The following is a 22,932-nucleotide window of genomic DNA, read 5'->3' on the forward strand; positions in this document are numbered from 1 at the left end:
TGTTATTTAACGATAGTATGGGAGCGTGATTTCCATGGAATTCGATGTGATCCTTTTCACCATCACTTCCTGTAATTTATGATATAATATAAAGAAAATGTCGATGCAAAAAATCAAGGGGAGGAAGCAAAGAGGAATTTTATCGTTATTTTGATTTTATATCCATAATAGATTTGAACTTCCATTTGTAAGCTGAATTTGAGATTCTTGTAATGAAGGTTTAATTGTTGAATCTTTGTGCATTATTCTGATCTAAGTTAGTTTCTGGGCACGTTGTTGGGTTGGGAAGGGCCCCTCAACTTAGGTAATGTGCTGGATTTTATTTGTAAAGTAGAATGTTAATCAGATTCAGTTTTATTAATATTCATATTTTTCTTAATATTTTATTCATAAATTTTTATTTATATTAAAATTATATTCTATATGGTATTATGATAAATTCATTTTTTTTCTTTCAGATCTATTAGTACAACAAATTGTGCTCATATTCGAATAGATTTTCCTAGGATTAATAGTTAATAAAACTTTGAATTTGGTTTCTTAACACATTTCGGTACCCAGATTCCACACCAGAACAAAATCTGAGTACTGAATATTTGTAGCCTGTAGTTTAGAACTGAAATATGTAGCTTGCAGGTTTGTTATTATATTTCGGCACCAGGTTTTCTACCAAATCGGGGTATGAAAATATATCTAGTTTGTAGTTTATTATTATTTAATTGTTTGGAGCTTTGAAGTTACAATATTTTGTTAGTAAACGAGTCCTATAACAAATAAGGACCTACAATACATCATTGTATAAAAAATTATAATTCTAAGCCTTATTTTCGTTTATGATTGATGTTGCAGTGATACCTTTCTTATTATTGTTTTGCTGTAATTCATTATTTTGTTTTTATTTATTTTTCTTGCATGCATTTTCTTTTAGTTTCTAACATTTATTCTTTTGCAATTTGCTTCTCTGCATTATGTTTAATAAACTTTTATATGCACCACTATAGGATTAGAACTATTTAAGTTTCAAGAAGTAATAAACTACATAATCCACATGAGCATCATTTTTTGCTAACAAAAGATTGTGGTTCAAAATCTGTGAAGCATTAGAGTCCCATAGTCGAATGACAATTTATAATCTATAGTGATTAGTTCTTGCTAGTATTAGTTGTTAGTGTAGGTTATAATAGGCTATAATCTTGCATTTCTTGTGCTTGGATCATTATGTCTTACGATCCCAAATTTGCTAATTAAATGTTGGAATTAGAATACATATAATTTTACCAATAGGCCTATAGGATTTTTTGATAGCCTTAGGATGGAAGTATGTATGTGAGAAAGGAAATAAAACTACTGTCTGATTCTAATCAGTATAAATCCAAGAAAATAAAGGAAACATATAATAGAATGTTGGGCAAATCAATTTCTCTTTTAACTCAGAATAATTTATCAAACTCTCACATTAATTATCAATCCAGGTAAGATTTTTGTTTCAAGACTATTACACAAAGTACATGTAAGAATAGATGGAAACTAACACTCATAAAACTTCAACCCATTATTGTAATGCCATTATCAACAAACATAATACACTTGTTGTTATACTTTAAGACTCGTTTACATCTTCAGAAAATGAAAGACAGATGCCACATAATAAAACTCACTATGTCACACAATCACTCTGAAAAAAAAGAAATCTTGGAAATCGTCAACACTCAAGCAATTGTTGCAACACTCATTTAATAAAGAAAAACAAAACAAATAGAGTGGAAAATGCACTACAGTTTGAGAAACTCAGAATATCAAGAGCTAAACATTTAATAAGATATGATATTCATTCTCAAGTTGTGGACAACAATTTCCCTGATGATGGACTCACATGGAAAGTACAAAACGTTGGATAAAAAACAACTCATGGGTTCTCCCACTTATCTTTCAAAAAAATTAAAAGAGTTGTAACAAAAATCAAATAAATTCCACACCAATGAAAGGGTTGTTCCAGGACCTATGTTCTTACATAAAAATAGAGATTATAAGTATGAGACTATTTGATACATGAACAAGACTCGAACAGTAACAATAAATCACACATAAATCATAACTAAGAGGAAATATATGCATTGCTATAAACCTCTCTAACTAGTGATCCTTGCTAATAAGGAGGGCACTTCCTCCTTAATAGAAGTTGGTAAATTACACAACACACAGGATACTCAGAAGAAAGGTATGATTCCATGAATCATAGAGATTCACATTAACGAAAAATTGAAGTACATAATTACAGTGCTAGTACTCCCCCCTCTATTCGCTTCTATACATCCCTCATGGGCAAGGAGTACATTCTTTTATAATTATAAACTATGTTTCTATTTTTGAAAGACAAGATCATCACATGTGATACTATCTTGATTCTCATGTGATCTAAATAAAAAATATATAATAACTATCTTTTAACAAATAACCCTAGTTTAAACCAAACCATAACAACTTGTTTATTATTACAATGATCTTTCAATTAAGAATTCTAATTGTTTCAACTAGGCCAATTTTGTTGTCCACAAATTTATCCTTTGATAGTCGAACTAGCTATGACTGATTATTTTTCCAAATCGATTTTCGTTACTAGACATAGGAGAACAACATGTCCAAAAACAGTTCTTTGTGTATGAGTAGTGTCAAAAAGGTCTTCGCTCCATTATTTGCAAGGAAAAACTAAGAGATATGGTCCTATAATGACACCTAAACAAGCCACACACCTTGTAACAACCCTTTGTCAATTTATTGTTAAAATTGTCTAAAGCAGTTAGCTTATATGTCAAGTTAAAATAAAAACTAAGTAATAAGGATAACACATAAAAAGGAAACCTACTTTAGTTAATGATGAGAGTCAGAGTGATAAGGTATGGTTGTGAGAGTAAAAATGATGAGAAACGATAGGGAAAATAGGTATACAAAGGAGCCAATTATGAGTCCCAATATAGGACAAAATCCAACAAACTCTTATATTTTTAGATGGTTTATCATACAACTTAAGAAAAACTTATTAAAGGAAACCATGACATTACATGATTCCTTATGACAAGAAACATTCATCTAATGTCAAGAATTACACCCCTTAGGTAAATTTTTCATAAAAATCTTTGACAACAAAACAATGTCCACAAATAGTTAATACTTTGTGGTGTATTAAATTAAGGAAGTGTGCTTATGTCTATGCATATAATTTATAGTTACTAAAATGTCAACATGCAAACAAAATACATAAATATTTCAGCTATTTATATGAATAAAGGAAGAGATTATACAAAGGCTACCACCCTAAACAATTTATACTACCTTTGCTTGCGATATCACTATAGGGATTAAACAATAGAGTTAGTACACCAAAAATGGTGCAAAGGGTAAACAATATTCCATTACTAATAAATGTTGTTGAGCCTAGTGATGAAAAACTAGTGCCCGAAGAGCATAATTAATGAAACAAATACAAGAAAACCCTTACATGTATACATATATAAATTAGAAATTACCATGAGTAGCAAAACCCTAAATAATAATAATAATTAAGATTAAAATTTTACTCTTAAATTTAACCATAGTAGAGACTATAACCTGGGGAATTATAAGTAAGAAAAACATATTGAGCATGTCATGGAAAAATTCAATAAGTACATTTCGAAACTATGATAAATATTTTATTTTTCTTTAATAAATAATAGATTGTTTGTACATAGGTAATGAACGAGTAGGGAGAGCGCAGAGCGATGGGAAGGCGGAGGTTTCGATCATGGGTCTGGACGGAGCGAGGTCATGACTGAACAGGGATTGGGCTATCAACGGGGGTGACGACCGGTGGAGGTAAGCAACGTCGCTTAGGAGTGCATAGTTCTCAGCTTTGGAGGAACGGGCAGCTGTAGGTGATAGTTTATTGTTTTGGGCGCTCAGCTGGGAAAAGGGTTAAACCCTCTTGACATTTGCGCTGGCGGTAAACCCGTTCTCATTTTTTTACTCTATCCTCCGTTTTTGTAACCATGGTAAACTCCAATGAGCTTGTTGATCTGGACCCGGTTGTGGAAGACATTCTGTCAGTATGGGGTAAAGACCCGACAGAAAAAAACATTGAAAGGTACTTTGGAGGTTTTGATTCTTGCAGATCTGGAGCTATCTCACCAGAAACGCACAATATTCATCAATCTTTCTTTCAGCTGACACAAAGACATGAAGAGAACCCTTTTCTCCATCAAGATTTCCTCGGCACGCAGTATCCAGCCAACCCAGATGCGGGTTCCTTGCATACAAGCCTCTGTCAATCGACCCAGGGCCGAAAAGGGAAACTGCCCTGTGAAGAGCCAGTTCTATCCGATGGTCTAGAAGATATAGTAAATTTCATCAAAAGCGCAGAGCGGCCGGGTGTGGGAAAGGTTGGAAAACCCTCAGCCTTATCAAGGGTCTCCATTGGGAAAGAGCAGGACGTCTCAAAAGGGCATGGAGGTTGGCCGGAGAATCCAACACCCTCAGATCATCTAGCGGGAACTCATGAAGAAACCCCAGGTATTCAGGTAACCCTTCCCTCATCTGCTTTCTCACCTCAGGGTGCTGAGGATCTCCTTTTTTCTAATAGAATAGAGCCGGGGTTGATTCACTCAAACCCTAACTCAGAAAGGGGCGACGCAAGTAGAGAAGTTAGGGAGAAGGACATTGGCGGAAGGAAAAGAGGCGAGAAGCGGAAAAAACAAAGACCCATTGGCGAGCAGGAGCTGGAGGGGAATCTGGTCTTAGGGATGGAGGTGAGCATCGAAGAATCCTTGGAGGTGGCCGAATGCACAGTGGTGGGCAGGGCGCGAGGGAAGAAATTCTCTCCTAGTTTTCTGCAAGATTGGGGTGAAAGGAACTGGATGGTAGGGGAAGAAAGGCCTTTCGAAGCCTCTGCCTTGGTAAAAGGTTGGTTTATGTTCCGTTTTGATAGCAAAGAGGCGGCGGATTGGGTCCTTTCAAGGAACTGGGCGATTGGGAATATACCTGTCCTCTTGAAGAAATGGTCTCCGATGTTTGATGCAAGTCGGGAAAAAACAGATGTATTCCCTGTTTGGGTTAGGGTCCCTGGCTTGGACCCTTTCTTATGGATGGAAAACGTGTTCAAAGCTATAGGGGAAAGATTGGGAACCTATTTGGAGGCTGACATGTCCTTCAAACAATCTCGTATCAAAACTATGGCTCGCATATTAGTCAGCTTGAACCCAGGCAGAGGACTTGCAAAGAGGATAAACCTGCAATACAAGGATATGGTCTTCGAGCAGCCATTGGATTACGAATATTTGCCTTTTAGGTGCCATAGGTGTCACGAACACGGGCATCTGGCAAAGGAATGCCCTCTTGGAAGGAGAAGGCGGAGATTCCAAAAGGAGCCGGAGTAGTGGGAGACCGTATGCAGTCCATTCCAACATGTGCATGATCAGAGCTTCCCACCTGAGCAGAATGATGTGGCTAAGGAGGCAGAGGGCCTGATGGAAATGATGCCGCCGGAACCCGACCACCAGGACATTCCAGCCTCCTCGACGGGAAAGGAACCAACTTTGGAGAAAGACTTAGCAAAGGAGCAGTCACCCAGAAGGACGCCGCGGGGTATGTGTTCTGTTTCATCCATTTCCACAGTTCATATAGCTGAAACTATGGATGTATGTATGGAACACTCTCATTCGAATACTCTTGCTTATTCAAAAATAAATGATAGCATCTTAAATCATGAAGAAACTAATGAGGAACCCGGCATTGAAGTCATTACGGCCACATTACCCTCCCTAGATCTGAATAGTGAAGGCGTTACTATTGATCCTGGCCCCTCGGCTCTTCTTCCTTCATGCCCTTACTTCCTTCGCTCCCTCGATCACAAGCCAATCATTCCCGTCTCCGTAGGAGGAATAGGGCCTCTTCCCACCCAAAGCCTCTCCAGGAAAAAAAGAGGTAGGAAATCCAACCTCTCCATGGCACAGTTGAAAGCAAAGTTCGATGTAGCAAATGGAAAACAACAGTCTATCCCCGGGGCACTTAGAGCAGCGCTTCCCCATGAAGAGGTTATCAAATGATTTTTTCCTCATGGAACTGTAGGGGTTTAGCCAGCAAACCCAAAAAACTGGCTCTCAGGGAGATGTTTCTCAATTCTAAAACTGACATCCTTTTTCTCCAAGAGACCCTTGGAAGTGGATTGGAAGTGGAGACAGTCTTAAATGCTTTGATGCATGGGTGGAGATTTTTTGCAATCGATTCAGAAGGCCACTCCGGCGGGTTGGCAATCGATTATAAGGAAGGGAGGATAAAGGTCAGCAATCTGTGGGGGACAAAACAGGCCATGGGAATGGATGTTCAGTCCTCAGAAAACGCTTTCTCCTTTTCTATTTGCAATGTTTACGGTCCCTGCCAGGATAGAGTGCCGTTCTGGAATGAACTGATGTCAAAATCCTTCTTGAAGGGAAAAGATGTGGTGATAGGAGGAGACTTAAACTTCTCTATGGGTAGAGCGGAGGCTTGGGTCCTTCGGCCAGGGAAGACCCTTTAACAGACTTTTTCATAAATTTGCTCTCATCCAACAATTTTCTAGACATAAACTTACTCAAATTAAAGCCATCTTAGAGAAACAGGAGGACAGGGGAGGCTAGGGTGGCAAAGAGGCTGGATCTTTTTCTCATCAATGAGGAGCTAGCAGCCAAGATCCCTATGTTCAGACAGTGGATTGAAGAAGGAGGGCTATCTGATCATTTCCCTATTTTCTTAGAGCTCTCCTCTCCCCCTCCCAAGCCCCCTGCCCCTTTCAAGTTTAACTCCTCATGGATTCAAGAGGAGTCTTTCATAAATCTTTTCAAGCAAACTTGGAAGTACTCAGAAGCCAATGCTCCTGAGGATAAAGGTTACTTGTTTATGGAAAACCTAAAAAGATTGAAAAAAACAACTATAAGCTGGGCAAACGCAAGAAAGGAAGCCCAGATCGAGGAATTCAAAAAGATAAGTGAGGAACTGAAAAATTTGGAAAGCATAGAGGAGGATGGCTATCTGACTCAGGCCTCAAAGGAAAAAATACTTCATCTTGAGAAACATAAGACTAAAATCCTCCTGGATAAAGAAGAAGAATGGCATTTAAAGAGTAGGGCAATTTGGCTTAAAGCTGGAGATGAAAATACCAGGTTTTTCCACAATTATGCCAAAGGGAGGAAATCGGCAAATACTATATGGGGCCTAAAAAATGAAGAAGGAAGGGAAGTTCAGACTTTTCACTCCTTGTCAGAGCTGGGCCAGAGGCACTTCCAAAAGCTCTTTGCAGACCCAGGAGAGACCACAATTGCTGAGGTAATAAGGACAGCTCAATGTTTCCCGAGATTTTTGGAGGAGGATGAAGCGAAGGACTTAAACAGTGAGGTTTCAAAGGAGGAAGTGGAAGCTACAATAAAATCGATGGCAAAAGAGAAAAGCCCTGGACCAGATGGATGGTCCATAGAGCTTTTTCTCCACTTCTTTGACCTTATAGGAGCAGAAATTACAGAAGTGGTGGAAGAGGCCAGGAAAAAAGGGGAAGTCTATAACCCTTTCAATGCCACGTTTATAGCTCTTATCCCAAAGAAAGAAGTCCCGGAAAGCTTTGAAGACTTCATACCTATTGCGCTATGTAATAGCATCTACAAAATCATAGCTAAAGTGATAGCAAACAAAATCAAACCAATTTTGTCCCGCCATATTTCAATGGAACAATTCGGGTTCTTATCGGGGAGACAAATTCATGAGGCCATAGGAGTTTCTCAGGAGGTCATGCATAGTGTGAGGCAGAAGAACAAGAAGGGTGCAGTCATCAAAATCGATTTATCAAAGGCTTATGACAGGATAAATTGGTTATATCTCAGGTTGCTTCTTACCCACCTTGGTTTCAAACCATCTTTCATCAGTTGGATAATGGGATGTATTACGAATGTAAGCTATGCAATTCTCATCAATGGAGCTGCCACTCCCTTCTTCAAAGGTCAAAGGGGCCTGAGGCAGGGGTGCCCTCTGTCCCCTTTGCTCTTCCTCCTAGTAGCGGAAGGACTCAGTCAGCTGATTCACAAGGCCATAAGAGAGGGGAAGGTAAAAGGTATCGAGGTAGCTACAAATTTATTCATCTCTCATCTCCTTTTTGTTGATGACATACTGATTTTTACAAATACTGAGCACACTGAAATAAAGGAACTAAAATCTATTTTAGATTTGTTTCTGAAAGCAACTGGCATGCAGATAAATCATAGAAAATCTCAGTTGATTATGACAGGTCTTGCTGCTCAGGAGAGGGGCAGGCTTCAAACTTTTCTTCCTTTCCAGCCTAGTACTTTGGATCTCCCCTTCAAATACTTGGGTTTCTGGCTTAAGCCTAATGACTACAAGAAGGAGGACTAGAATTGGCTGATTGCAAAAATTGAATCCAGGATCTCCCACTGGAGCTTCAAATGGCTCTCGAGAGCGGGTCGCCTGACTCTTATAAAATCTGTGCTTTTGGCCATCCCAGTTTATTGGGCTGCTTTAACGTGGGTTCCCAAAGGTACCATGGACAAGATCAGAAGACTCTGCGGTAGATTTCTCTGGGATGGCTCCAAGGAGAACTCAGTGCTTCCATGGGTGGGCTGAGACAAAGTGGCAAGGTCCAAGGAGTGGGGTGGCTGGGGGATCAAAAATATTCCAGATTTCAGTCTGTCTCTGGCAGCAAAGTCGGGCTGGAGGCTGATAAAGATGGATAACCTTTGGACCAGAGTGTTAAAAAGAAAATATATCGACCCGGTCCCTCTGGAGGATTGGATAAGGAATCCGGTAAAGAGCAAGCAGCAGGCATCAGTGATATGGAAGGCCACGGTGGAATCTTTGAAGGTAATAGAACAGGGCTTGGCTTGGAAGATTGGGAATGGCAGAAATCTGAAGATTGGGAAAGATCCGTGGATCGGCTGCAATGGCAGCTTTGCCCTTTCTCCTGGTTTAATTAGTCATCTAGAAGATAAAAACATTCTTACACTAGATCAGGTGGAAAAGGTGGGTCACTCAAGTATTTGGGGTCAGGCTTGGAAAGATGGAGAGGATCTACACCTGGACCAGAGGTGGTGGAATGAATGGTCTTCTTTCACTCAAGAACTTGCTCGCTCCAATGTAAGATTAAAAGACAGTCCGGATAGTCTGATCTGGGCTCATGGAGAAACCGGTGAATATTCACCCAAAGATGGATACAAGTTCATTCAATCCAGGAAAGGGTGGGGTGAACCAGAATGGTGGGCAAAACAGATTTGGAAACTTAAATGCCCAGCTAAGGCCAGACTCTTTCTCTGGTGCCTCCTCAAAAAGAAAATTCCTTCCTGGGATATCCTCCAGTCTAAGTTTATGTATGGTCCTAGGAGGTGCCCCCTCTGTAAAATTGAAGAGGAATCAATAGATCATTTGTTTCTTCAATGCTTGGAAACTGCAAAAATCTGGAGGGAGGTTGAAAAGCTTTTGAACAAATCCTTTCAGTGGGATAATGGGAATCTGGACGAGGCTTGGTCCAACTGGTGGCAGCATTATCCGAATGGGAACCTGAGAAATCTCCCGCCCATCATTTGTTGGGGAGTCTGGCTTGCAAGGAACAGAGCTTTATTCCACGATCAGGGAACCCAACCATCCGTCACTGCCATCCAAGCTATCTCCATTTTCTCTTCCATCCCAGAGCCAGAAGTAAAAAGACCTCAAGTCCAAAATAAGACGGTGCAAATCAAAGATGGTATCCCTTGGGCTTTCTTTGATGGAGCTTCCCAAAACAACATAGCAGGAGCAGGAATCGTTATTCATATCAACGCAAATAATTCTCTCAAAGCATCAGTGGGTTTGGGGTCTGGATCAAATAACTTTGCCGAGCTGTCAGCCCTGAGACTGCTTCTATGTTGGCTTATTCAAAGGAACACCTTCACTATTCAGATCTTTGGAGACTCCCTCAATGTCATAAACTGGGTTAATGGAAAGAGCTCATGCAAAAACCAAATATTGAAACCCATGCTGGAAGAAATACAGGTATTACAGTCATCTTTTAACTCTTTTTCCATTTGTCATATCTACAGGGACAGTAACGATGACGCGGACAAGCTTTCTAAGGAAGGTTTGCAACAAGCTTTGGGAGGCTGGAAAATAGTGGAAGAATGCCATGGACAGATCCATGCATCAGATGTGCCGCCTTATCTATAATCTTTCAGCTGCTATTTTTGCTTTACATTATATCTATTATATACATGCATAGACTTTTTACCTCAGACTTCTGTTTATTCTAAACTCTGATATATTTCCTTTATATTTTTTGTGGGTTGTTTTCCTCTCGGTTGAGGAGACCCAAAGACCTGTTCGCTCACGGTAACTATTTGTTTCTATTGACTGTCTCCTCGGTCGAGGATGCTTTTTTGGTTTGGCTGTCTTATTGCAGCTGTTTTTTTTTACAGCAAAACAGCTCTACTTTCTGTGGTCCTTTAGACAGAAAGAGCTTTTTTGTTTTTTTGATTGCTTTGTATAGCAATTGGCAAATTTGGAATGCTCAGCATATGCAATGTATCTTTTTATTCTCTTAATAAAAAGATCGCTTTTTCTTCGGAAAAAAGGTAATGAACGAGTAGCGATTTCAATCTCACTAATTAATTAAAATTACCATAGTGGTTAGAATAAATTAAGTTCAACTACAATAAAGTACCTACAAGACTACCCATAAATAAGAGAAACTAAAACCCATAAGAAAAGAAGGAGGAAGTTCCCATCTTGTTCACACACAAGCCACACATCTGTTCTCCACATATCTAACCCGAAAAGAGGGAAACAATTCGAGTAATAGTTAGGCTCTCTTACTTGAAAAGCAAGAGCAATTGTAAAGGGGTTCGAATGAGCCAAGACTTGAGAGATGGGATGTATGTGTAGAGATAAAGGAAACACAAACCCATTTAATGTAAGAGATGGAAATTGCAGTAAATGTGAACCCTCAATAATAAGTTAAATAAACCCCAGGGAAAGGAGGGCATAATTACTTACTTAGAGGTCTAAGAGGAGAGTCATATCTCACCTAGAAAATAAATAGAGCAACTTCGTTAGATATAGCTTTAAAAATGATAGTATCTCAAAATAGAGTATAAATGTTAAATAAATACAAGAAACCCTATTCATTGTTACTTTTTGAAAGTGAATTACAGTTGGTTGACAAAGTTTGAGTAGCAATGCATGACCTGCTAACATATTCCCATCAAAAGGTCATGAGAATGCCTTCAACTAAAACCCTCTACTAGATTATGATCAAAGGGCCTCACAGGAGTCAAAAATAGGAAGGAAGGAGATCAAATACTTGTATTGAATTCTGACAAGTGCGTATGACAGTGGGAATTAAGATTTACCTTTAAGGGATAACAAAACCTCACCAAGAGTTTATCATTTCCACCATTATTCACTCAACCTGTAACTAGAAGCATAGTGTTGGTCAAAGTGAGAAGAAAAATGGTATCATAACCATGAGCTAAAAATGATAACACATATGTACTAAAACTAGTTACCTGATATGGAATGTGACATGGTCATTATCACTGAACCAGTCTCAAAGTCTAATAGAGTCTCAGATAAGAAATCGGAGGAAAAAGGCCAAGAATGAAATAAATCTAAAGTAATTAAACCTTGGAGCCATTGTTAGCTTTGATACCCTAGTCCTTAAAATTCAAACCTATATAGGAACACCATGGAAAAAATTAGACCAAGGTAAAAAATGTAGGATATAATTGATATTCAAGAGGCAGGATTTAAAAATGCAACAAAGTTGTGGTTAGTTGGGACTTTCACTCTGGATAGGAAAGCAAGCCAAATCCTTGAAATATGTTAACTAGTTGGGATGGCATTAGAGTAACAGAAGAATTGAGCAAGGGAATTCATTGCCGAAGGCAAAACAAAAGAACATCTCATTATCAGAGCAGGGTGTTGGTAGGAAATACCATAATGGAGAAATTAAAATGGAATTAGGGTAGATAACCCTATCCAAATTAGCATTAATCAACTCATTCCATTGGATAACCCATGTCATATCGACCATCCAAATAATAAGAAATGTGATAGCCACACGATGGATCAACTCCTAAGAGACTACGTGGTATGGTCACATATCCAACTAGGAATAAAGGCATATCAATTTGTTTACCAATTTCGCAAGTGTAAGGTTAAACCATAACGCCATTATGTCAAGTCCAAAAGTTGATCAGAAAATCATCACATTAGATCCATGATATATGAAATTAAAATTGAAGGTACTAGTACAATGAATAAGAAGCCTTTTAACAAGACATTAAGATTCAAAATACGATGGGTAATAGTATAAAGTAAGATACAAAGGAAATACTCAGCCTTGTATTACTAGCATATAAATGGTATTGAGTCAATGTGTGTGGCAAACAACATTAGTCCCCTTGTATTCATATGAATTTTCCCTCGAATAATTAAAAGGTGTCAATATAAACTAATACTTCTAAACCATAGTTGGAAAATGACCAAGGAAATATATGTTTATAACCAAATAGTAAGTAAGCATGAAAATTAGTTCATCAATGTAACCAACATAGTAATATGAAAAAGTGTACCATAAACGGTGGGAATTCCACATAAATGTAAATTAGCAACAGATAAAAAAAATTATGTTTGATTTTAGGTACATTACACTCCACCTCTCTCTCACTTCTTCCCATTTTATCACTCTCTTCTTCCACTCTCCTATCTCTCTCTCCCTCCTCTCTCAATATCCCTCCCTTCCTTCACTCTCTCCTCCCTCGTTGTATCATTCCCTCTCTCTCCCTCTTCCCCCTCACACTCTACAACTCTCTATTTCCATTTAAATAATTCTTTGTGTCTCTATATCTCTCCTTCCCTCTCGTCTCTACCTCCCTCCTTATCTCCTTCTATCTCTCTCCCTCACTCTTTCCCTCCCTCTCCACACCATCTCTCTCTCTCTCTCTCTCTCTCTCTCTCTCTCTCTCTCTCTCTCTATTTATCTTCATTTCCATCTCTATTATTCCTTATTTATCCTACCCGCATCAAAGACATTATCTCTCCCCATATCTCCTTCTCTCAATTTCTCTCCCCCATCATCATCTCTCCCTCTATTTTTCTATATCTCTCTCCATTCCCCTCTAGTCTCTCCATCCCTCCCTCTCTCTCTCTCTCTCTCTCTCTCTCTCTCTCTTATTCCATTTGATTCACTCTCTTCTTCCACTATCTCTCCCTCTCTATCTCTCCTCATTTAGTCTCCCTCCACTCCTCTATCTACTACCTCCTTGTCTCCTTCACTCTACCTCTCTTTTGATTCCCCACAAACTTTTATTTCTTTATTTTCATTTACATATTGGTCCATATCTGTTTCTCTATTCTTCCCTATCCCTATATATATATATATATATATATATATATATATATATATATATATATATATATATATATATATATATATATATATCCTTTCTCTATGTACCTCACACCCTTTTTATCTCTCTCCCTCTCTTTATTTGTCTCTCTCTCATTCAGACTCCACTCTATTCATCCATCTCTCTCTCTCTCTCTCTCTCTCTCTCTCTCTCATCTTCCACTCCCTTTTCCTCTATATCCATCCCATCCTTCTCTACCTCACTCCTTATACTCTTTCCTCTCCCTATATTTCTCTCTTTCTCTCCCTCACTCCCTCACTACATCTCTCCCTATCCCACTATTTCTCTATCTCTCTCTTCCTCCCCATATAATCTCTTCATTCCTCACCCTCCCATTCTCTCTCACTCTCTATATATGTCTCTCTCTCACGTCTTCCCTCTCTTTCTCACTATTCTCCAATTGTCTCTCCTTTTCTCTTTCTATCTCCCTATCTCTCTCTCTCTCTATTTCTCTTCCCCCTACTCTCCATCTCTATATTTCCATTTATATAATTGGTTGTGTCTCTCTATATATTATTTGCTATCTATATTTATATCCCTCCCTCTCCCTCACTCCCTCATTCTATCTCCCTTCACTATCCCTCCCTCCATATATATATATATATATATATATATATATATATATATATATATATATATATATATATATATCCTCTTCCCACTCCACTCTCTCCATCCCTCTCTCTCTCAATTCCTCTCATTCTCTATGTTCATCTCTTAGTATCCTTCCCTCTCTCTCTCTCTCTATCTCTCCCACACTCTCCATCTCTCTATTTCCATTTAAATAAATAGATATGTCTACGTATCTCTTCTTATCTCTCTATCTCTATCTACATCCCTATCTCCTCTCTTTCTTTCTCCCCCTCACTCCCTCACTATCTCCCTCCCTCTCTCCCCCATCACAGACACTCTCTCTCTTCCTCTCACTCTCTCTATTTTTATCTATATCTATACCTCTATATACTCCTCCCCTATTATCTCCCAACCATATCTATATATCTCTCTCCCTTCCTCTCTTTCTCCTCCCCCCACTCACTCACTCTCTTCCCCCCTCTATGCCATCATTTTCCCTCCCTCTATCCACCTCCCTCTTTATATTTTTGTATCTCATCTTCCTCCTACTCTCTCTCCATCCCTACCTCTCTCACTCTCTCTCACTCCCTATCTCCAACTCTCTCTCTCTCTTCTTCCTTCTCTATCAATCTCTTCTTCCACTCTCCCTTCCTCTCTGTATATCCTTTCTGAATATCCCTTTCCCCCTTCTCTCTCTCGACCCTCACTATCGCCCTCCCAATCTCTTCCACTTCCTATATTAATTCCCATTTAGATATTTGTTAGTGTCTCTCTATATATTATTCCCTCTCTGTTTCTATCTCCCTCACTCTTCCCTTCTATCTCTCCCTCACGTCCTCTCAAATTCTCTCCTTCTCTCCCCCATCACTCTCTTTCTCTCTCTTTTTGTATGTTTTCTTCCTTATCTATTCCCCCCTTAATTGTTTTCCACTATATATCCATCCTTCCCTCTCTCCTTTTATATCACTCTCTATCTCCATGCCTCTCTCTCTCTCCCTTCTTCCCTCGATATCTTTCTCTTTCTCTACTCTCGCTCTTTCTATATCTCTCCTATCTCAATCTCCCTCCACTCCCTCTTTCTATGATCTCCCTCCATATCTCCTTCACTCTATCACCACCCCACTCTCTATCTCTCTATTCCCATCTAGATATTTTTTTTTCTATTTATCTCTTCTTCCCTCTTTCTATATACATCCCTCCCTCTTTTGTTATTTCTCTCCCCTCACTAACTCTCTATCTGCTTCCCTTTCCCACACGTCACTCTCTCTATACATATACCTACCTCCCACTCCCTCTCTTTGTATAATTCTTCCTCCCCCCCTTGTTCCCCTTCCCTCTTCTTCACATATACCACTGCCATCTTTGTGCACTCTTTCCATCCCTTTCCTCCCTTCTCTCTGACTCTTTATCTCCACTTCTCTTTTTATTCTCTTCCCTCTTTATATCTCCCTATTTCCACTCCCTCCAACCACTATATATCATCTATGCCCCATCAATCTCTCTCTCCATCTCTATACCTCTTAGTCTCCCTCTTTATCTCCCCGCCACTTACTATATCCCTTTTTCCATTTACATATTTTTCTATTTCTATATATTTATATTCCCCTCTTTGCCTCTATATCCCTTTATATCTCCTTGTATCTCACACCCTCACCCCCTTACCATATCTCACCCTCTATACACCCCAACTCTATCTCTCCCCCTACCTCTCACTCTCACTCTTTTATCTCTCTTCTTCCATATCTCTACCCCCCATATTCCTCCTCATACCACTTCCATGCCTCTTTCTATCTTCCCTCCATCTGTATATGTTTCTCCATACATATATCTTTGTATCTCTCACTCCCCCCCCCTCTCGCTCTCCCCCATATTTATTTATTTATCACCCCATTCTTTCTTATCTGTCTTTCATTTACAACATGCCATTCTCTCTCACTTCCTCCCTCTATATCTGTCCTTCTATATTTCCTACCTCCCTCTCTCCTCTCTCTCTTAGTCCATCCCTTCATCCCTTTCTTCCCATTCTTTCTCCAAGTATTCCCCTCTCATCCCCCTCCAGTCTCTCTGTTCCTCCCTCTTTTCTCTCCCTCTCTCTATCTCCACCTATATCTCTCTTCTTACCTCTCTATCTCTCTCTTCTTCCATTGTCCACCTACCTCTCTCTCCTCTCTCAATCTACCCCTCCTTCTCTCGCTCCTCCCTCCATTCTCCTTCCCTTGTTATATTTCTCTCTCCACTATTCTCTATCTTTCTATTTCCATTTACATATTTATCTATATCTCTCTATCCCTTCTTCCCTCTTTGTCTCTATCTTCATCCGTCTCTCCTTCACTCTCTCTCCCTCATGCCTTGAATATCTCTCTTCCCTTCTGCCACATCACTCTCCCTCCCTCTCTCTATCTATCTCTATGTTCTTTGTTCTCTATCCCCTCCAATTTCCCCTCACACAAGTTTCCTCCCACTACATCTCTCCTCTAGTTCTATATTTTTTTCTCCCTATATTTTTGTTTGTATCTCCATATCACCACCTCTCTGTCTCTCTCTCTCTCTCTACATGTTTACCTATCTCCCTATCCCTCCCTACTCTTATCACTCTCCATCCTATCTCCATCTCTCTCCCCCTCCTCCATCTCTCTCTCTCTCTCTCTTATTTCTATATCCCTCACTCATTTTATCCTTGACAAAATATCCTCAAACTCTTTCTCTCTCTTTCTATTATACATACTTCTATGTATCTTCCTCGCTTTATCCTTCTCTATCTCTCTCTCACTCCTTCCCCTCCAACCTTGTTTCCACCTTACCCTTATCTCCTTCTCTCTATCTCTCTCCATCCTCTCTCTCTCTCTCTCTCTCTCTCTCTCTCTCTCTCTCTCTATATATATATATATATATATATATATATATATATATATATATATATATATATATATATATCCCTCTCTATGAGTCCCTCCTCCCTATTCCATTCACTCTCCATCCTGTCCTTCTATATTTCTCTTTCCCCCCCTTCTATCCCTATATCTCCATTCCCCTCCAACTTCCTCTATTTCTCTATCCATCACTCACTCATTGAGTTTGTTTTTCACAAAAGTTTCCCCCTCTCTATCTATCTACCCTCTAACCCTATCTCTCTCTAAGTCCATTTATCATTATTTCTCTCTCTCTCGCTCCCTCACTCTATCTCCCTTATGTCATCCCCATCTCTAGTTCTCTTCTCCTTATGTCGTATCACTATCTCTAACTCTTCCTCTCTCTTCCCCCTCCACTCTCTCCCTCTCTTCCACAACTCTCACTCACTCACACAATCTCTCTCTCTATCCTGCCTCTCCCTTTCTCTCCATCCCATAGCTCTCATATAGCCACATATCATATCTCTCTCCTCCCTCTTATTCTCTCTCACTCTCTCTCTCTCTCTCTCCCCCTCCGTCTCTGAATCCATCATTCACAACATCCCCCAACAAAATTGTCCCCCTCTTCCTCTTCATGTCAACAAAAAATATATCCCTCCTTCTCCTTGTCCCACCCTCTTTACATATCTCTCTTACTTTTCAACTCTCACACACTCCCTCCCCTCACTCACCAACTTATTCTTCCCCACCCTCTGCTCTCTCTTTTTCTACTTCCCCCTCAAATCTCCCCCTTTACCCTTCTATGCCTCCCTCTCTCTCCCTCTCCACCCCACCTAAACCAACCTTAGTCATTTCACATCAGCACATTATTCCCCACCCGCCACTCTATATGTATCACTCTCCTTCTTTTATCCTTTTTTCACTTGGACGCTCTATTCATCCCTTTCTCACCCTCCCCATCTACCATAAACCTACTTGGACAATTTTGCATTTGTTAAAGTAATTATATGCATGAATGCATGAATGTTCCTACCACTAGAAACATACAAGCACTTTTCGAATGTGCATACTTTATTGACACTAAGAACATGCATGTGTTATGAACCCACACATGTTGTATTGAGTTTAAATTTTTCCTTGTGGGAATATTATGTGTACAATGACTTGGTTTATTTAAATATTTGTTCAAGATCACAAACCTAGTGGATTGAGATACAAATATTTGAAAACATCAGTTTCTAAAAAATCACACATACACGCACACATACACATATATTTGACATTATTTTTCTATAATCCATGAAACTACATACCATATACAAACTACTATATAGATTTGTTTAAACAATTAATAGTTCTTACTATTTTTAATAGGTTTGACTTGGTTTGACTTGGTAAGAAGAAAAATATCCTCCAAAAGGTCTTACTTGGTCTTGGAAGGGTCTTAGTCTTGGTCTAGAGGTCCTAGAATTCGTCATTTGACGAATCTATAAGAAGAGAATATATTTTTGTGGGTTTTCCTCTCTAGGAGAGGTTTTGCCCTTGTTAGCAGCCTACATCTTGTGTCCTTATCTACTATTCATCTTCATGTTTTGGTAGTTGTTTTAATAAACACAACATAATAATAAGATAGGAAGAAGATAATAATGAAGAAAAGTAAAAGAACATCACAAGAAATTATCAAGTCTAAGAGAAATCGCTTCAATTATAGCCCAGATGATTTCTCAGCATGGTATTGGAGCTATGGTTGACAAAGGACATGATGAATATCACTTCATCCTGGAAGAAGTTATCATTGAAATAGTTCTCCATGATGAAAACACATCTCAAGTAAGGAATCAAATCATTTTGGGATCTCTTATTATCTATCAAGAATTACATGACCAAGATCTCCTCTACAAAGAATGAAGGGTTATTCTCAACACTTACATTTCCCTTTGAAGATGACAACATATGGTTAACTGACAATAGATCTTATAGGATTATGATAGGTGAACTTGGAGAACTAGAGACTCTATCAAAAGGAATATCTTTTCATTCAGTCGATCTTGGAGACAAGAAGAACTACGCAGTCAAAGGAATTGGATCAACCATGTTGCAGCTAGAAGATGGAGGAAACATATATCTCAACAACAAACTATATGTCCCAAGTTTGAAGGAAAAAATACATTCTATTTCTTTTTTTAAATATAAGGGGGGTATAATTAATTTCGTAGATGGAAAAGTTATGGTATGGAGTAAGGTTTCTAGAATTGATAATGCAAAAATCATTGGAATTCATGAGGGAATGCTTTGCAAATTACTTACACCTCTCTCTCAAGACTTTGTTCATCTTGAAATCAATCCATTGTAACTTTGACATAGAAGGCTTGGAAAGCTTCATTATAAAATCTTACCATCCTTAAACTCTATGGTAAATTCCATCCCTGAATCGAAGGAAGATCATGAAAGTAGTTTTAAGGGATGTGCACTAGGTAAAAATATAAAGAAATAATTTAGAAGTAGTGCTTCAAGACCTAAAGAAATATCACATCTCATTCACTCTTATGTTTATGTTCCTATGAGTACAAAATCTCTTGGAGGTCATCTATACTATGTGACTTTCATTAATGACCACTCAAGAAAGATGTGGATTTATTTACTTAAGTCCAATGATGGAGTATTTGATAAATTTCAAGAATTCAAAGCAGAAGTGGAGAATTTTAAGGAAAGGAATATAAAAGTGTTAAGACCTGAAAATGGAGGGGAGTACACATCAAAAGAACTCATATATTTCTATAACGAGGTTGGAATTAAGAGGGAGTTGATAGTTCTGTATAATCTAAAATGAAATGGAGTAGTGAAAAGGAAGAATTGTACAATTAAAGAATGCATTAGAGCTATGTTACATGATAAAGACTTACCTCAATTCCTTTTGGATGAAGCGTCCAAAACAACAATCTATATTCAACATCGAATTCCTCATAAGATAATTGACAACATAACTCTTGAATAATTGTTTACCAAGAGAAACCTAGTGTAGATCATCTTCAAATATTTGGTTTCCCTGTCTACATTCATATTCCAAAAGATAAAAGGAATAAATTAGATACTACAAGCATGAAGGTCATATTTGTTGGCTATAGTACTTATTCAAAGTAATATAGGTTCGACATCAAGGAAGGTAACTGAATTGAAGTAAGTAGAGACATATTTTTTGATGAAAAAATTGCCTACAACAAGTTTAAAGATCTCCCAATTGATTTTGATGATGAATAACTACCTATATTTGAAGAATGTCCAAGGGAAGAAGAAGTTAGTATGTAATCATGAAGAAGAAGGTCCCAGTGAAGTTGTGCAACAATTCATAATCCCTAAACTCATAAGGGACCTAATTGGTTAACATAAACTCATCAAGAAGTAGAAGGGCATGTTGTAGCTAAAGGGACATCCAAGGAAAGTAAAAATCCTAAAAGATATTTAGGGTATGCAACCTATATAATGAAATTAATTGAAGAAAAATCATCCTCCTTTTAACAATATGTCAAACATTAATAATAGAAATATTCCATGAAAGAATAATGTCAATCTATAATGAAAAATAGAGTTTGGGAAATTGTTCCTAGGATGAATGACAAATATGTTGTAACTTCGAAAAGTCTCTACAAGATTAAGCATGTACCATATGGAAGCATTTAAAAATATAGTGAAAGGTTTGTAGCTAGGGGTGTCTCTCAACAAGAAGGAATTGATTATGAAGTAACATTTTCACCTACAGTGAGATACAAAACTATAAGATAGTAGGTCTCCTTGGTAGCAACTATGGTATGGAACATCCATAAAATGGATGTGAATAAAAATTTGTTGAATGGTACCATTGATGAAGAGGTATATATCGAAAAACCCTTCGGATTCAAAGTACATAGTAAACATACTCACGTTTGTAGGCTGAAGAAGGCACTTTATGGCCTTAAGCAAGCCCCTAACACAAACATCGTGACTCACCCTCGAATCACTCTATCCGTGCGAAGACCTTTGCGCGGAGTCCCTCCAACTATGCTCGAGCTGTGGCAAGGTCAGCAGCGTACTGAGCTACTACCTACTGGATCTGTTGCATGCGTTGTTCTGAGACCATTGTGTTAGAAGTGCTTCTCTGCATCAGTGTGTGTATCCCCTGCATGTGTGTGATCTTGCCTTGAATGTCTGTTGTAATGGTGAAGGCCTTGTCGATCCAAGGCTGAATGCATGCCTTTGAGCCTGCTTCCTTATGTCGTGCTGCATTTGCCTCTTCTTTCAGCGCCTTGGCCTATTGCATCCACGCGAGCCTCTAGGTGAGAGTCACCATCTGCATAGTTCCTTTGACACTGTCATACTACTATTGGAGTTTTCGTGCCTCTGTCTCTAATCGTTGGATGTTGGGGTCCTCCTCCAGATTTGTGAGGACCTCAAAGGATTCTTCCAACATGCTGGTGCAGTCTCGTACTGCACTATCAATTTCGTCCAGTCCCGCTGTGATAACGCTAGTGCATTGTTCTCTGACTTTAGTAGGGGTGGACAGTTGTGCCTTTAACCATAGCTCGACGATCTGAAGGCTTAGCTCCCGTCGAACCTTTGTCATTTCCTGTCGCGGCTCATGCACCCCTGCTATTAACCTGTGGATGTGTGGCTTTTCTTCTATGTCTGCTGGGATGGCCAACTCCGAGACGCTTTCGAAAGCTTCGTCTGTTACATGGACCAGCTATCGATTCTACAACACCACTTCGTCATGTTGCAAGCTCAATTGTTTCGTATTGCTTTTTTGCTCACTAAGAACTTGGAGTGCACGACTCTCCATAGCTTGTAGCTTTGCAGTTATCCCATCCTGTAAAACATATAAGGTCCCACGAGAGTGCAACCATATTGATACTGAGACCCTTCAGCATGCTAACTGTAGGCCTGTCGGCCTCATTTGTTGTCACTAGTGCCCCTTTTGGAAGCACTATGGTATTCGTCATCCGAATGCGCCGCATTTGTTCTACTATCGTTGTTCCAACTACGAGGTTGGTCGAAAGGGTACTAGCCTGAGGAGGGCGCACCTGCAACTCCTACAACTATGCTCTAAGGGCCCCCAACACAATATTGTTCACCTACATGAAATTTTGGAGGGCCTCGGAGGTGACATCATGCACTGCCTCACTGATGTCGTGTAGATCACCTTCAGTTAGGTGATCATGTCAATAGACAACTTTGATGCCTTGACCTTCTTGCACAATCCTTCTAGCTCGGTTGGGTGTGAGCCCTTCAACTGTGTTGAAACAGTTTGTGGGTCCATGCCTCCCTCTTCTTCCTCTACTTGCTGCGCATGTGAAGGCGACGTTTGGCCCTCGCGCGCCTTCACGACTGCCTCCAATGCTGGTGGTGGTGCTGCTGCTACCTTTTCCTGCTCAGTTGTTGTCTGTGTAGTGTCCCACACCACCCGCACTTCTACTACCGCTTTTTCGTTCCTTCTCTTTTCTGCCAACGGTGTGATGTGCAGCTTGGCCGTGTCTTTCTTCCTCTGCGCCGCCGACCTCTCTATCTTCGTGATGTCTGGAGTGCACCACTCCAGCAGCCATGTCTCCGGGATGTTAAAGATGACATCGTATGTGGCTACAAAGGGTAGCTTCGTCCATTGTTTAGTCGAGACCTTAAGTGCTCTGATGTAAATACTATGGATGTCCGCTTTAAATTCTGTAAAACTCTGAAGGTTGTTGTAGACAGTGGGCGACAACCGCGGCTTGTGGTTGATCCCCATTCTGAGGTTCATCTCCATGAACACCCATAATATTTTACTATCGAGGATCCTAGTGGCATCCTTTGTGGCCCAGATCGAAGCATACTTCCCGGCATCTGACAGATCCCTGTCAATTTTGGGGAATTGTCTATCCTCCGGTAATTCCCTTGCCATGAGTACTATGGACCGCAAAAGCCATGCATAGTGGAACGTTTTGCCCTACTCCTGAGCTTCGTGAAATTCTCCAAAAAATCCTTGCAGAGGAACTCGGACCAGTTAAACTAGACCCCCTCCGCACACTGCTTGGCCAATGTGACCACCGGCGTGGGTA

The 22,932-nt window shown here is 39.5% G+C and overlaps 1 protein-coding gene across 1 annotated transcript; it reads left to right on the forward strand.

Moving 5' to 3' along the window:
* Positions 1-8,736: 8,736 nt before the first annotated feature.
* Positions 8,737-10,206, forward strand: LOC149154320 (uncharacterized). Its single transcript, XM_089444113.1, has one exon. It carries the CDS (start codon positions 8,737-8,739, stop codon positions 10,204-10,206), a length of 1,470 nt encoding a protein of 489 aa, XP_089300239.1.
* Positions 10,207-22,932: the final 12,726 nt, after the last annotated feature.

Source organism: Pinus tabuliformis, chromosome 9, assembly GCF_031772625.1.
Source record: "Pinus tabuliformis cultivar Carrire ecotype Pingquan chromosome 9, CPIR1, whole genome shotgun sequence".
Classification (NCBI taxonomy): domain Eukaryota; kingdom Viridiplantae; phylum Streptophyta; class Pinopsida; order Pinales; family Pinaceae; genus Pinus; species Pinus tabuliformis.

Bases quoted from the DNA above. Each gene is read 5' to 3' on its own strand.
- LOC149154320 (XM_089444113.1), top strand. From the start codon at position 8,737: ATGGATAACCTTTGGACCAGAGTGTTAAAAAGAAAATATATCGACCCG.